This window comes from Coregonus clupeaformis, chromosome 8, assembly GCF_020615455.1.
Source record: "Coregonus clupeaformis isolate EN_2021a chromosome 8, ASM2061545v1, whole genome shotgun sequence".
Lineage (NCBI taxonomy): Eukaryota > Metazoa > Chordata > Actinopteri > Salmoniformes > Salmonidae > Coregonus > Coregonus clupeaformis.
In genome coordinates this window covers 54,737,823-54,755,184 of record NC_059199.1, presented here as the reverse complement: position 1 = coordinate 54,755,184, position 17,362 = coordinate 54,737,823, and the positions used below count along the sequence as shown (strand labels likewise).

The following is a 17,362-nucleotide window of genomic DNA, read 5'->3' as shown; positions in this document are numbered from 1 at the left end:
ACCTCTCTATTTTTTTCTCTCAGTCTCTCTCTGCTCTCTCTTTCTGTATCTGTTCTCATTCTTCTCTCACTCTATATCTGTGTTAGTGAATGTATGTCTCTCTGTCTGTGACATTATTGACTGTTTCTTTTCTGCGTTTATAAGGGGAAGCTAACTGCTCTCAATGCATTCACACACACACAGCCTCTCTGTTACAGTTCCTATTAAGGGCCCACTGAGTGAGAATTATAGGACTGCCACTGACTTTTACGTGACTGGAAAGAGAAGGAATGGACATTTAAATTCACTTGACAATGCATGCTGTTAATCATGACGTAGCTAGATATCATTTGGATTCGAAAAAGAAAAACGTTTTGAATCAAGAAATGATTATATTTTTGTGTAATTAAGAATTTACATCCCATTTGAACAGTAGCAGTATCAAAACGTTTTTAATTTTAAACTTGTATTGTATATATATATATATATTTTAGGCTACATTTCGCAAACCGGAAGAACCACTTTGTACAGTTGTAGCTAACAATGTAACAAATAACGGTCACAATATAGCTGTTTCACTACAGCTAACGGGCACCAGAAGTTATATAAACCATACTAAGCTAGGTTATATAAACTATACTAAGCTTATTCTGTATGGACCTCGTGGCGCAACGGTAGCGCGTCTGACTCCAGATCAGAAGGTTGCGTGTTCAAATCACGTCGGGGTCATATTATTTTGTTTAAATGTGCAATATGCAGAAATAGCGCCGACATGTCTTGGTTGCAAAAATTATAATAGTTCGCTCAGTTTCAGTTTGTTTATGTGACAAAATAAGCAGGTGTAGATAATCATTGTACCATCTAAAACGCTGTAAATATATCTTCCATAACCAAAAATATTTTATTTTCAGCTGTTTAAAGCTGGTATACAAAACCGAAAGTAAAAGATGCAAAAACTAAACGTTAGAAGGGAAGCATATAAATAGCGGACATAGAACAGATTTACCGCTTCTTAGACTTGCTTTCAATGAGAACGACAGATCTATAACTTTAAATGTTATGTGAATTTCGTTGGTTTGCCCAAAAAAAAACATATTGCAGCTTTAAATGTCTTACGTATTTCTTCCTCCATACTGTTTCATGCAGGCTACATTTGTAACGGAATACCATCGAATCATTCAATAAATGTAATGCTGTGATCATGTAATGAATGATAATGATATGATCTGTTCTGTTGAATACCCTTCAACTGTGAGCATATTTACTTACAATTGAATAAAATATTTTCATGACAAAAAATGTCACAAGGAAATGTTACCAAAAAAAAGTCAAAAACGAAATAAAGAATAAACAGAATACGTTTTTCCCCCCAGCATTTATTACAAAATATAACATAAAATATGCATAGAATTATAGAGAAACATAACATTTACAGAATGTCATATCAATGAACATAACTACTGATTATTACAGTCACTGATGTGTTTTAACAGCCTACTACACTAAGCCATTATAAGTCCATTATAAATACTCCAGTCTTTGTAGGCCTTACAGAGAAGAGACAGTGAATATGTCAACCATTCTTCAATAACCATTAATTCCTCTTGACAAATGGGTGCAGATGTGGATGTGGTCTGTTCTACGTCGTGGTCCTCAAGCGTCGATGGTTCATCACGCTTCCTACTGGCAGGAAATAGAGGTCAAAGGTTAGGTGAACACTAATCCTCTATCTTTCTTTCACCCCCCCCCCCCCTCTCACCTCCTTGCCAACGCAGGTACCACAGATGCATCCGAACAGTCCGTTGACCATCTGTATTCCACACAGCACCAGCTCCAGACAAGCCACCACCAGCAGTGTGGCGAACAACCCAAGGTTAAACTCCACAACACCTTTGGGCTCTTTACACTTCGCCCACAGGTCACTGTCACCCAGGTAACTCCCGTTGCTGCAATGAGGAACAATCAATCAATTATATTTAGTCAGAAAGTTCTTTACAGTAGCCAGGCCTAGTCCCCAAAGACATAGCAAAAATAAATATACATATATTATCTTTGAAAAAACCGTCTTTGACCTCAATGGGACTACCTGGTCAAATAAACCATAAAAATACAATTATAAACAAGTAATAAAATAAACCATATAAAAATAAGTGAATAAAATACTTACTTGTTCAGGAAAGGTCTCCCCCACCCTGGAACAGAGGTTGGTGTTTCCATAAAGAGGCAGACAGGTCCATTGGACAGGCCCAGGGCAGACGTAGCCAGACTGTACAGCGCTCCAACAACCCCAGCAGCAGCAAACCCAATGGACAGGAACATCTAAAGTGTAGTAAGGATAATCCAGAGGTCAGGGGTCAGGGGAAGAGAAGGTTGAGTATGTTGTACATTTAATCTTTGTTGTGTATTTACCACTTGGAAAATAAGATTTTTTTAGGCTTCTACAAACTTGGATTAACTAAAGGTTGAATAAATACAGTGAGTTTCTCAGCCAGTAGTTACATTTGATTTATCTTGTAATGTAATGCTTTTGCCAAAAGAGGTATGTTCCTTGTCACAAATTGCTTTATTGTGAAATTACACTAACCATAATGTGAGTGTTACTTTGTGGGCAATCATTGGCCATAGACACCCAGTGAGTTATTTCCTGGTATTACACCTGTTTCACCAGCAGGGTGTGGTAAAGTAAGGGTCTTTTTTCTTTAACTGTTATGGCTGTAACAGTCATTGCCCCACCCATAGGTCCAAGCCGCTCACCCTCATATTGTGTAAGGTGTTATGGGTTTAAAGTAGGTAGAAGTTGTCTTTAACAACTGATACAGGATCAGATATTAATGGTTAATGTTGGGATTGGGGGGGCAGAGTAAACTGATCCTAGATCTGTGGTTAGGAGAGTGTAGTTAGACTTACCCCACAGCGGTTGGCACAGCAACCATTGCTGCTAGTCAGGTGGATATGGATTGCTGGAATAAGGCACTGAAGAGTGAGAGAGAGAGAGAGAGAGAGAGAGAGCGAGAGAGAGAGAGAGCGAGAGCATAGGAAAATAAAACATTTGAGAATACTTTAATCACAACTGTTTTGGTGTTGAGTAGCATATTTAGAGACAGCATATTTAAAATGTACAGATTTATCTTGGAAATGACCACACAAAACTGTGATCATGGTGTGACCAATACTCCATAGAATCAGCATGTCTAAACGGGGGTTGGGGTCAATTCCATTTCAGTTCAGTCAACAAACTGACATTTCTATTCAAAATTTGACCAATTTCAATTGAACATTTCCAAATTGACTGGATTTAAATGGAACTGAACATAAGTCTAGTCTTCTAAACCAATGAAGTCACATAATAGTCTAACTAAACTTTCAATTCACCATGATTCCTCCGCCGATGACACCTCCCATGTATTTAACCTCGTCGGTGATCCGGGCTCCATTTTCTTCTCTGTCCAACTTGGCGTACTTCGTAGACCAGTCAGGGAAGAATGCAATGATGTTACAGATGATTGAGACCCCCGCCAGGATGTAGAGCGAGATCGCAATGACCTTAGAGCACTTTCCTGTACACATGTTGCTAGTTGCACAGTTTTTTCAACATTGAAGGAGAAAAACTGCCTCTTTGGTTTCCACGTAAAAGGAGATATGGTATACTTCAGTTGTCCTGTGCTCTCTTCTCAGCTAGCTACAGAATGGCTCTAGAGGTAGATGCAAAGCTGCTTAAATCCTGGTGGTGGTATCTAGGGTGGAGGTTAGCTTGGTAGAGGAGGGGCTAGTTAGGTGATAAAACTAATCTGTAGACCACCCCCTTATTGACTCCAAACCCCAGTGACCAGGGCCGTGCACCAACCTTTGGAGGGGCAGGTGCTAACATCTGCATTGTAGGCCTACTTAAAAACTGTTGAATGGAACCCTTCCCTGTCCCTGACCGTGAGAGACGCCATACAACTTAAAAAGTAGCCTCATACTACCAATAGGCGCCAGTAGCTTCTGCACCAGCATGAGGACAAGTGCAGTGCACTCTAGCGTGGGAAAGAAGAGAGGAGCAGAGCGGGGGAGGAGGGGAATTTCCCAAGATTCAAAAATGATTACCTAGTTTGATGGGGCAATTCTTTACAGAAAAGGAAAGAAAATATACTAAAAGTAGAATAAACTTGTATTATTTAAAAAATGCTACCAATCTGAAAGGGCACTTTATGGCACTTTTCTCATAGGAGGGCGAAAGGGTAGGTGCTCAGGAACCCCTAGAGCCTGATCTGTGAACTTGCCTGCCAGTGACCGCATCACTTCATCACCTTTAGTTGGCCTCATTATGTCATAAAACTGGGTTGGGGTTGTCTATCCACATAGAGTCAGGCAGTGGTGGAAAAAGTACTCAGTTGTCATACTTGAGTAAAAGTAAAGATACCTTAATAAAGTAAAAAGTCACAGTAAAATACTACTTGAGTAAAAGTCTAAAAGGATCTGGTTTTAAATGTACTTAAGTACAGTGGTGGAAAAGGTATGCAAATGTCATAGTTGAGTAAAAGTAAAAAGTAAAAGTAATTGCTATACATCAAATTGTTAATATTAATCAAACCAGATGGCACGATTTCCTTTTTTTAAATGTATTTCCGGACAGCCAGGGGCACACTCCAACACTCAGACATCCTTTACAAACGCAGTATTTGTGTTTAGTGAGACCATATTGCTGTCCTGCCTGAACATTTCCCTGCCACTTTTGGGTGGATCTATAGCTGTTGGTAGTCTAATATGGCAAGACAATGGAAACTGCTGGAGTTGTTTCATGTGTAGAACACTGATAAAGGCGTAGAATTGATGCGGCACATAGTTCAGAGATGTCGTGTCAATAAATCGAACATTCCAAATGGCAAACCAGATATGGCTGCCTGTGTGGCTGGCGCACCCACCTCAGAACATTGCTTTGAACAACATTAGCTGTCCTACTCATTTCTATTCTATCTTGTCTACCTATTGCTTACAAATATTCCTGTTGAACCTGTATGTAAGGAGGCGCATCACATTTAGTGATTACATTTGTTCTTCTAATATACATCCGTAAACTTGGTAGCGCTTTGTTTGTTCATCTAATTTGATAGGATTTACATTTTGGCTAATGAATGGGTAACCTATACTTGAAGATGGACTCCATGGGGTTGGTGTTGAACCTGTAGTTTTAGGGGATGCAGTATCTGTGTTTTAATAAGAACATTATGTGATCACCATGGCTACTGATAAGGGTGAAGGTGTCATAAGAAAATGCACCCACCTCCCCAACTTTAAAAATATTTTCACATGACCTTCCCCTTGTACTGTAAAATAAATTGCACACCCTCCCCCCTCATAGAATTAACTCGGAATAATGTTTACAACCACAAATAACAATAACTGTGGTGACCCTGTATTTATAAACGTGGATATCGACTTTGCAACAGTATAATACTTTTGTGGCACAGTCGATGCCACACAGGGCTACGGGCCAGAAGGTTGACGGTTCGCCGACCACCATCGACAAGCTCACTCTCTGCCGATTTCATTACACTACGATCAGAGCCTGCAGCGGACAATGATCAGCTAGGGGGATATTAGATTTTCCCAATTTTGATGCCATATTTATAACTATATAAAATATATGCAATGAATTCTCCACCAACAGGTTTCTTTGCCAATGCACCACACAACCAATATACAAACAAATACAGCCAGACTGACCTGCTACCGTGGCTTTCTGGACCTTATAAACTGTTGAGAGTAGACCCACACCTGATCCAAATGGAATTAAATATTGAAATCACAGGTCTTTTGCGCAGTTATTCAAATGACATTTTCACTGCAGCCTAGAGTAGAATGTTATACTCACTAGATAACAATAATGCAATTATTCATTGCATTATGGTGTTGTAGGCTAGTCTATGTAGGATACTTGTATTCAGTGGTGTAGTGCCATTTCTTTAAGCGAGGGAGCGCAATTAAAACAATTAAAATAATTAAGTCATAAAATCCTCAAAGTTTGTACCGACTAATGTAGCCAATTTAACAGCCTATCATTATAGAATATGCATAAAAAATGCATCCTCCAATTGCAACGTCTGCCTATACCCACACATAGGCTATTGTCTAAAGAAAAATGTATACTTTTAATACCCTCAAACGCCAAGTTAGGCATAGGCTACCTAATTTAAAAATAGGCCATCACTGTCTATCGTGAATTATAATTCTTCATGTTTTACCGGTGAAACGTCCAAACTGCATCTCCATCAGTTTCAAGGGAATAAGCATTTAGATCTTCTTGAATTACTTTTTCGTGAGCAAATTAGCCTTTCTTGTATTTTGTTTTGTTTCAATTAAAACATATCCTTCCTATATCCCGCTCTCTTCAGTTTTGGCGCATGAGAAAAAACTATTCGGCTTCAGCTAACCATCCTAAAATCTCATTTGAAATGAGGTGTTTTTGGCGTAGCAGTAACGTTATAGCCCTACTATGCTACGGTATTATATTCGGTTCTGTTATGTAACATGCAAATTAATCGTTGTGTGAATACATATAGCTTAATATCGTTGCACTGTTTGCGAGGAGAGCTTTATTGCGAGTATGCATTTCACTGTATTGTGTAGCTTACACGCTGTATCATAAATCATATTTGATTTGATTATCTTGAACACATGTTTATAATATACCCTATTACATAATAAAAGAAAACAGAGACTTGAACTATGAATTCATAGAATTGATTTGCGTAAATCAATTGACCAAGTAGTGAACATAAATCATTACTATGTAGAATTGTACAGCCATAAAATCTAGTTTTTGGTGTGGTGTATTCATGCATCTCAGAAACTATAACCTAAATGCATTATTACCTCCAACTTGGCCCAATTCGCATGTCCAATTGCCCATCCTGACATACCAAGTTAGAACCGGCCCTGTGTCTCAACCAATAGCCAACAGGCTAAATATGCCAAGCAGGACTACAGCAACTTCCAGAGAGGGACAGGCTCCTTGGAATTTTTCGGTGGCCACTCTGGTTTGTTTGGGTGTCCTTGGCATAACGGCGTCGCCTTAACCAAGTGGTTACATATAGTTCTGGGTTCCACTGTGCAAGAGTGGTCCATGGAGTTTTATGAACATCCTCAAGGCCTTTTACAACGTTCTGGTTGGCCAAAGTGGTCAAGACTGACAGGTTTCAGCAGTGCACACAGGTAGCCTAATAGTTCATCATTCTCGCCACTGCCAGAAAGAAGACCGGAAGAAACCTCCATTTACCTACCTCTGGTATACATATTTATTTGGTTTGCATTCCATAGTTTGTCATATAATTTTAGTGGTAATTAAATATAATGTATTTAGAATAGATCAGAATTTATCAGAATTTTTTTTCCAGAAATAGTTTTACCAGCTCCGTGTATTCGAGTCAAATTGCTCAGGTAGCACTGCACCCCTGATTGTATTGTCCCTAAACAAGATCATGTTCTTTCATGAGCAATGATGCACCTGGCCTCTCCGCTGCCTATCAGCTATTCCTATTTGTACTTGTGGATTCATATTGAAAATTATTGCAGCTTTGCATTCTTTTATGAGTGGTATGAGTAGTGTTTGAGAGATAAGCGACCGGGAGACCCATGGGGCGGCGCACAATTGGCCCAGTGTCGTCCAGGGTAGGGGAGGGAATGGCCGGCAGGGATGTAGCTCAGTTGGTAGAGCATGGCGTTTGCAATGCCTGGGTTGTGGGTTCGATTCCCACGGGGGGCCAGTATGAAAAATATAATGTATACACTCACTAACTGTAAGTCGCTCTGGATAAGAGCGTCTGCTAAATGACTAAAATGTCAATGTAATAAGCAGCATGTTATTATGCACACCTGGTTAAAATGGTATGCACGTGTTCAGTGCGTGATATTAGAAATATGTATCTGATTGGATTCACATAGCTTAATTGGCAGGCCGTCATTGGTTGTTGGCCAGGGTATTCAAGTGTGCTACCTTTGAGAGGGTGCAGATGGACTCAGCTTGGAACCGGCTATGTTGTATCCGCTGTCATGTTGGAAATAAACCATCTTCGTGATGTTAATGCTTTATACTGTCAAGTTTCTCTTTGCAATAACTAAAAATAACCCACTTCCTTTAACTGGGGATGCAACAGTTTGGCGACGATGTACCAGAGTTTTTGTCTGAAGGGGAACAGAGCGAGCAAGAAAGTGCTAGCTCCATCGAGACAGTCTGTGGAAAAGCTAGCACCGAAGATGGCATCCGGCAAGGCCGAGGATTTTCACTTCGAGGATGTGAGGAAAGTTTCGAAGCCTATTTGGAAAAGTTGGAACAGTATTTTGAAGCTAATGGGCTCAAGTACGAGGATGATAAGTCTAAAGCAATTTTTCTGACGATTGTTGGCAGAAAGACTCACAGAAACCAAGTGAAAAAACGTTGACAGAGTTGGTCACGCTGTTGAAAAGTCACTACATACCGAGGACACATTTTATTGGTGAAAGATGCAAGTTTCATGCAAGGAGTCAACTCGAGGGAGAGTCGATTAGTGAGTACTTGGCTAGTTTAAGAAAACTATCAGCCACATGTAAATTCGGTCAGTTTCTTGAAGAGTCATTAAGTGATAGATTTGTGTGCGGTGTTAAAAGTGCAGAGCTGAGAGACCGTTTACTGAACGTAGCTCACACAAAATACTTAACATTAGGACTTGCTGTGGATATGGGATTTTCTTTTGAATTAACAAAGAAAAGTGCACAGCAGTTTTCACGAAATACTTTTAAAGCAAATGCAGTCGAGAAGAAAAGCATTGGAGGCAACAGGTAAACCATGTTACCCTTGCGCGGGAAAAGGGCACAAGCCAGATGAGTGCCGTTACAAAGATTTTGACTGTCGGGAGTGCAAGAAGAAAGGACACATAGCCAGGGCATGCCGCTCACGTCAAGTGGGAAAGAATGACACGAAGCAAGTTACAGGTAAATACATTACTAAACCGTACTGTGTGTATGTAAGGGTAGATGATGTGAGACTCAAAATGGAAGTTGATACAGGTGCAGCAGTTTCTGTGATATCAGAGAGGTAAAAAGGCAAAATTGTTCACAATTGTTAAAAACATACAGTAAAGAGTCACTAGTTAGTTCTAAGAGGGAAAATCTCAGTCAAGGTCAAGTGTAATGGGAGCACTAAAACGTTTGACTTGCTGGTGGTCAAGGGAAATTGTCCTGCCCTGCTGGGTAGAGACTGGATCAGTCAGTTAAAGCTAGACTGGTCACGTGTACACAGAGTAACAGCTGTAGAGACAGTAGAGGGTTTGTGTGAAAAATATTCCTCTGTGTTTTAGCCAGAGCTGGGAATGCTAAAAGGCATCACAGCCAAGATACATGTACAGTGAGGGAAAAAAGTATTTGATCCCCTGCTGATTTTGTACGTTTGCCCACTGACAAAGAAATGATCAGTCTATAATTTTAATGGTAGGTTTATTTGAACAGTGAGAGACAGAATAACAACAACAAAATCCAGAAAAACGCATGTCAAAAATGTTATAAATTGATTTGCATTTTAATGAGGGAAATAAGTATTTGACCCCCTATCAATCACAAAGATTTCTGGCTCCCAGGTGTCTTTTATACAGGTAACAAGCTGAGATTAGGAGCACACTCTTAAAGGGAGTGCTCCTAATCTCAGCTTGTTACCTGTATAAAAGACACCTGTCCACAGAAGCAATCAATCAATCAGATTCCAAACTCTCCACCATGGCCAAGACCAACGAGCGCTCCAAGGATGTCAGGGACAAGATTGTAGACCTACACAAGGCTGGAATGGGCTACAAGACTACCGCCAAGCAGCTTGGTGAGAAGGTGACAACAGTTGGTGCGATTATTCGCAAATGGAAGAAACACAAAATAACTGTCAATCTCCCTCGGCCTGGGGCTCCATGCAAGATCTCACCTCGTGGAGTTGCAATGATCATGAGAACGGTGAGGAATCAGCCCAGAACTACACGGGAGGATCTTGTCAATGATCTCAAGGCAGCTGGGACCATAGTCACCAAGAAAACAATTGGTAACACACTACGCCGTGAAGGACTGAAATCCTGCAGCGCCCGCAAGGTCCCCCTGGTCAAGAAAGCACATATACAGGCCCGTCTGAAGTTTGCCAATGAACATCTGAATGATTCAGAGGAGAACTGGGTGAAAGTGTTGTGGTCAGATGAGACCAAAATCGAGCTCTTTGGCATCAACTCAACTCGTAAATGTAAATGGAGGAGGAATGCTGCCTATGACCCCAAGAACACCATCCCCACCGTCAAACATGGAGGTGGAAACATTATGCTTTGGGGATGTTTTTCTGCTAAGGGGACAGGACAACTTCACCGCATCAAAGGGACGACGGACGGGGCCATGTACCGTCAAATCTTGGGTGAGAACCTCCTTCCCTCAGCCACGGCATTGAAAATGGGTCATGGATGGGTATTCCAGCATGACAATGACCCAAAACACACGGCCAAGGCAACAAAGGAGTGGCTCAAGAAGAAGCACATTAAGGTCCTGGAGTGGCCTAGCCAGTCTCCAGACCTTAATCCCATAGAAAATCTGTGGAGGGAGCTGAAGGTTCGAGTTGCCAAACGTCAGCCTCGAAACCTTAATGACTTGGAGAAGATCTGCAAAGAGGACTGGGACAAAATCCCTCCTGAGATGTGTGCAAACCTGGTGGCCAACTACAAGAAACGTCTGACCTCTGTGATTGCCAACAAGGGTTTTGCCACCAAGTACTGAGTCATGTTTTGCAGAGGGGTCAAATACTTATTTCCCTCATTAAAATGCAGATCAATTTATAACATTTTTGACATGCGTTTTTCTGGATTTTTTTGTTGTTATTCTGTCTCTCACTGTTCAAATAAACCTACCATTAAAATTATAGACTGATCATGTCTTTGTCAGTGGGCAAACGTACAAAATCAGCAGGGGATCAAATACTTTTTTCCCTCACTGTAACTAAGGGGGCGGTACCTAAGTTCTGCAAGCCTCGCCCAGTGCCGTATGCACTTAGAGAAGCTGTTGAAAAACAGCTAGTCAAGTTGGAGTCAGAAGGGGTCCTTACTCCAGTTAACTACAATGGGCTGCTCCAAAACAGACAATACTGTAAGAATATGTGTAGATTACAAGGTAACTATCAATCCGTGGCAGGAAGTTGATCAGTATCTGTTACCAAGAATGCATGACTTGTTCACAAAGCTGACAGGGGGTGAGAAGTTCACAAAGCTGGATTTGTCACAGGCATACCAGCAAGTACAGTTAGAGGAGAGCTCTAAGCACTATCTCACCATTAATACGCATAAGGGGTTATTTAAGGTCAACAGGCTTCCTTATGGTGTTGCCTGTGCGCCAGCTATTTGTCAGAAAATGATGGATCAGGTCCTAAAAAGGTATAGATGGGGTAATCTGCTATCTTGATGATATACTTCTCACAGGGCGTGACAGAAGAGCACATGAGAAATCTGGAAGAAGTGCTAAAATGACTGAAAGTCTGCAACCTGAAGGTTAAAAGAGAGAAATGTTATTTCTTCCAGGACAGCGTAGCCTATCTAGGTCATGTGGTAGATGCAGAGGGGATGCACCCCATGAAACAGAAAACTGAAGCTATTGAGAAGGCTCCCATTCCTACAAACACCACTGAGCTCAGGTCTTTTCTTTCGTTACTTAACTATTATGGCAAATTCATTCCAAATCTGTCTACCATAGTTAAGCCTATGACCGCTCTACTGCAGAAAGATGTAAAATGGGAATGGTCACAGAAAAGTCAAAGTGCTTTCGAGGAAGCTAAGAGACATCTACTTGCTAGCCAGGTGCTATGGGACTCCCAAGTGGCGCAGCGGTCTAATGCACTGTGCATCTCAGTGCTAGAGGTGTCACTACAGACCCTGGTTCGATCCTGGGCTGTATCACAACCGGCCATGATCGGGAGTCCCATAGGGCGGCGCACAATTGGCCCAGCATTGTCTGGGTTAGGGGAGGGTTTGGCCGGGTAGGCCGTCATTCTAAATAAGAATTTGTTCTTAACTGACTTGCCTAGTTAAATAAAGACAGGTGTCCCAACACTTGCAGCAGCTAGAATGCAACGATGGTCTTTGATTTTAGCAGCTTACACATATGAGATACTGTCCGAGCAGCATGTCAATGCAGATGCTTTATCCAGACTCCCACCAAATCCAGTGTATAGAGTGTAATTTATAGATGACTTGCCAGTCACTGCTAAAGATATAGCACTTGAAACTGAGAAAGATCCTGTATTAAAAAGGGTTAAGCAGTATGTAATGTCAGGTTGGCCAAACCATGTACCAGACTAAGTCTTTAAAGCTTATGTCAAAAGAAAGTTTGAACTTACCATTGAGGATGACTGTATTCTTTGGGGTTATAGGGTGGTGATTCCACAAAGCCTGCAAAGCAGACTATTGGCAGAACTACATGAGAGTCATTGGGGTATAGTTAAGATGAAATCCTTAAAGTTCTGTTTTTGTTTCATCAGACCAGAGGACATTTCTCCAAAAAGTACGATCTTTGTCCCCATGAGTTGCAAACGGTAGTCTGGCTTTTTTAAGGCGGTTTTGGAGCAGTGGCGTCTTCCTTGCTGAGCGGCCTTTCAGGTTATGTCGATATAGGACTTGTTTTACTGTGAATATACAGTAGATGCTTTTGTACCTGTTTCCTCCAGCATCTTCACAAGGTCCTTTGCTTTTGTTCTAGGATTGATTTGCACTTTTCGCATCAAAGTACGTTCATCTCTAAGAGACAGAACACATCTCCTTCCTGAGCGGTATGACGGCTGCGTGGTTCCATGGTTTTTATACTTGCGGACTATTGTTTGTACAGATGAACGTGGTACCTTCAGGCGTTTGGAAATTGCTCCCAAGGATGAACCAGACTTCTACATTGTAGAATAATAGTGAAGACATCAAAACTATGAAATAACACTGGAATCATGTATTAACCAAAAAAGGTTTATACAAATAAATATTTTATTTTTGAGATTCTTCAAAAAGCTACCCTTTGCCTTGATGACAGCTTTGCACACTCTTGGCATTCTCTCAACCAGCTTCATGAGGTAGTCACCTGGAATGCATTTCAATTAACAGGTGTGCCTTCTTAAAAGTTAATTTGTGGAATTTCTTTCCTTCTTAATGCGTTTGAGCCAATCAGTTGTGTTGTGACAAGGTAGGGTTGGTAAACAGAAGATAGCCACCCTATTTGGTAAAAGACCAAGTCCATATTATGGCAAGAACAGCTCAAATAAGCAAAGAGAAACGACAGTCCATCATTACTTTAAGACATGAAGGTCAGTCAATACGGAACATTTCAAGAACTTTGAACGTTTCTTCAAGGACTTGTTTTACTGTGAATATACAGTAGATGCTTTTGTACCTGTTTCCTCCAGCATCTTCACAAGGTCCTTTGCTTTTGTTCTAGGATTGATTTGTACTTTTCGCATCAAAGTACGTTAATCTCTAAGAGACAGAACACATCTCCTTCCTGAGCGGTATGACGGCTGCGTGGTTCCATGGTTTTTATACTTGCGGACTATTGTTTGTACAGATGAACGTGGTACCTTCAGGCGTTTGGAAATTGCTCCCAAGGATGAACCAGACTTGTGAAGGTCTACAATTATTTTTCTGAGGTCTTGGCTGATTTCTTTTGATTTTCCCATGATGTCAAGCAAAGAGGCAATGAGTTTGAAGGTAGGCCTTGAAATACATCCACAGGTACACCTCCAATTGATTCAAATGATGTCAATTAGCCTATCAGAAGCTTCTAAAGCCATGACATCATTTTCTGGAATTTTCCAAGCTGTTTAAAGGCAACTTAGTGTATGTAAACTTCTGACCCACTGGAATTGTGATACAGTGAATTAGAAGTGAAATAATCTGTCTGTAAACAATTGTTGGAAAAATTACTTGTGTCATGCACAAAGTAGATGTCCTAACCGACTTGCCAAAACTATAGTTTGTTAACAAAAAATGTGTGGAGTGGTTGAAAAATGAGTTTTAATGACTCCAACCTAAGTGTATGTAAACTTCCGACTTCAACTGTACATGGAAATGAGAATCAGGTCCATGGGAGAGAATTCACTTAGACTTTGCAGAAGACCAAAAGCAAATGTTTTTGGTTGTTATGGATGCTTATGCTAGATGGCCAGAAATTGTACACATGCAGAGTACTACTTCAGCTAAAACTGTTGAGGTACTCAGAACTCTGTTTGCTTCCTATGGTCTGCCCCAGGAAATAGTCACAGATAATGGCCCACAATTCACTTCCTGTGAAATGAAAACGTTCTTAGAATTGAACAGTATCAAGCATACTACATCACCTGCATATCACCCAGCTTCAAATGGGTTAGCTGAAAGGCTAGCGCAAAATCCTAAGAAGTCGCTGGCTAAGAACAGAGCAGTAGGTGGTATGACGTTACAGCATTGTGTTACTAACTTCTTATATGGCTACCGCAAAACACCACATACTAGTATACGCAAAATGCCAGTAGAGCTGTTCTTAAAGAGACACACGACTGTCCCTGGTCAAACCACAGTTCTCGCCGAGGGAACAGACTGAGGGGTCACAAGTCAACAGTTACAAACCACAGGAGGTAGCTTAGTGGTTAAGAGTATTGTCATCTTTCGGTTGTTGGCACAAGCCAGTAACTGAAAGGTTGCTGGTTCTAATCCCCGAGCCGACAAGGTGAAAAATCTGTCTGTGCCCTTGAGCAAGGCACTTAACCTTAATTGCTCCTGTAAGTTGCTCTGGATAAGAGCGTCTGCTAAATGAGAAAAAAAAAATAATAATAAAAAAAGGTCAGATCCTTCTCTGTTGATCAAGAGGTCTTGGTAAAGAATTACAGGGGAGGAGAAAATGGTTGAATGGTGTGATAACTAAGGTTTTGGGTCCTGTCACATACACTACCAGTCAAAAGTTTGGACACACCTACTCATTCAAGGGTCTTTCTTTATTTTTACTATTTTCTACATTGTAGAATAATAGTGAAGACATCAAAACTATGAAATAACACATGGAATCATGTATTAACCAAAAAAGGTTTATACAAATAAATATTTTATATTTGAGATTCTTCAAAAAGCTACCCTTTGCCTTGATGACAGCTTTGCACACTCTTGGCATTCTCTCAACCAGCTTCATGAGGTAGTCACCTGGAATGCATTTCAATTAACAGGTGTGCCTTCTTAAAAGTTAATTTGTGGAATTTCTTTCCTTCTTAATGCGTTTGAGCCAATCAGTTGTGTTGTGACAAGGTAGGATTGGTAAACAGAAGATAGCCACCCTATTTGGTAAAAGACCAAGTCCATATTATGGCAAGAACAGCTCAAATAAGCAAAGAGAAACGACAGTCCATCATTACTTTAAGACATGAAGGTCAGTCAATACGGAACATTTCAAGAACTTTGAACGTTTCTTCAAGTGGAGTCGCAAAAACCATCAAGCGCTATGATGAAACAGGCTTTAATGAGGACCGCCACAGGAATGGAAGACCCAGATTTACCTCTGCTGCAGAGGATAAGTTCATTAGAGTTACCAGCCTCAGAAATTGCAGCCCAAATAAATGCTTCACAGTTCAAGTAACAGACACATCTCAACATCAACTGTTCAGAGGGGACTGTGTGAATCAGGCCTTCATGGTTTAATTGCTGCAAAGAAACCACTACTCCAGGACATGAATATGAAGAGACCTGCTTGTGCCAAGAAACACGAGCAATGGACATTAGACCGGTGGAAATGTGTCCTTTGGTCTGGAGTCCAAATTGGAGATTTTTGTTTCCAACCGCCATGTCTTTGTGAGACGCGGTGTGGGTGAACGGATTATCTCCACATGTGTAGTTCCCACCGTAAAGCATGGAGGAAGAGGTGTTATGGTGTGAGGGTGCTTTGCTGGTGACACTGTCTCTGATTAATTTAGAATTCAAGGCACACTTAACCAGCATGGCTACCACAACATTCTGCAGCGATACGCCATCCCATCTGGTTTGAGCTTAGTGGGACTATCATTTGTTTTTCAACAGGACAATGACCCAACACACCTCCAGGCAGTGTAAGGGCTATTTTACCCATAAGGAGAGTGATGGAGTGCTGCATCAGATGACCTGTTCTCCACAATTCCCCGACCTAAACCCAATTGAGATTGTTTGGGATGAGTCGGATGGCAGAGTGAAGGAAAAGCAGCCAACAAGTGCTCAGCATATGTGGGAACTCCTTCAAGAAAAAGCATTCCAGGTGAAGATGGTTGAGAGAATGCCAAGAGTGTGCAAAGCTGTCATCAAGGCAAAGGGTGGCTATTTGAAGAATCTCAAATATAAAATAGTAAAAATAAAGAAAAACCCTTGATTGGTACTGTACATGGTTAATGTTGAGGGTAACTGTGTGAAAAGACATGTGAATCAGATGTTGAACATCAAGCCAATGAGACAAGGTGATGCACTTGCACAGTTAGATGGTTCTCTTTATGTAGGAGGATTTTGGGACTATGATGTGGATGATATTGATATGGACATTGAGATGGACAATGCTATCAATGTGCCTCAGAGCACAGCTGCTGAAGCAGTTGAGATGCCTCCACCACAGCCTCAGAATGTTGTTCGGAGACCCCGTCCTGTCCGTAACAAATGCCCACCACAGAGGCTGGACTTGTAAAAGGACTACTGGAAAAAGACTGTAAAAAGTACAACAAAATAAAATATGTAAATAAAGAACTGTGTAACAACTTGTTTTGAAGAATCCTGTTACCTGTAAAAGGAAATGTTAAAACGCTGTCAATAGGTTATGTACTCAGGAGTTGTATTGTTAAAGGTAAAATAAGAGATTAAGGTTCTCAAAACTAGTTGACGTTACAGGGGAGAAGCTGAAGTGTTTGAGAGATAAGCAGCATGTTATTATGCACACCTGGTTAAAATGGTATGCACATGCTCAGTGCGTGATATTCAAAATATGTATCTGATTTGATGCACATAACTTAATTGGCAGGCCCTCATTGGTTGTTGGCCAGGGTATTCAAGTGTTCTACCTTTGAGCGGGTGCAGATGGACTCAGCTTGGAACCGGCTATGTTGTATCCACTGTCATGTTGGAAATAAACCATCTTCATGATGTTAATGCTTTATACTGTCGAGTTTCTCTTTGCAATAACTAAAAAGAACCCGTTTCCTTTAACCGGGGATGCAACAGTATGATTGCTAGTTAGCCTATTGCAGATCCACCTGCCACTATTGTCACCATAAGTGGTAGATAGAGGGCAGGATAGACAGACTGGTAGACTATATTGACCTTCGTATAGTCAGCGTGCGGAAACGCGTAGTGCATAAGGGAAGTACCAAAACACCTTGATATAGGGGAGGCACGAGCAAGCAAATTAGGAC

The 17,362-nt window shown here is 41.0% G+C and overlaps 1 protein-coding gene and 1 non-coding gene across 3 annotated transcripts; one reads left to right on the top strand and one right to left on the bottom strand.

The window, feature by feature from the left end:
• The first annotated feature begins 636 nt into the window (after positions 1-636).
• Positions 637-708, top strand: trnaw-cca. The gene has a single exon. It is a non-coding gene; the product is annotated as a tRNA-Trp (tRNA).
• Positions 709-1,335: 627 nt separating this feature from the next.
• Positions 1,336-3,691, bottom strand: tm4sf21b (transmembrane 4 L six family member 21b). Of its 2 annotated transcripts, none has more exons than XM_041884766.2 (5): positions 3,352-3,691; positions 2,887-2,952; positions 2,147-2,298; positions 1,739-1,925; positions 1,336-1,662 (listed from the first exon to the last, which is right to left on the bottom strand). In XM_041884766.2, the coding sequence occupies exons 1-5, from the start codon at positions 3,544-3,546 to the stop codon at positions 1,660-1,662; spliced, it is 603 nt and encodes a 200-aa protein (XP_041740700.1). In that variant the 5' UTR covers positions 3,547-3,691; the 3' UTR covers positions 1,336-1,659. The 2 variants fall into 2 exon arrangements, with proteins under 2 accessions (XP_041740700.1, XP_041740699.1); XM_041884765.2 differs by having other exon boundaries at positions 1,336-1,659; positions 3,352-3,690.
• Between the last annotated feature and the right edge of the window lie 13,671 nt (positions 3,692-17,362).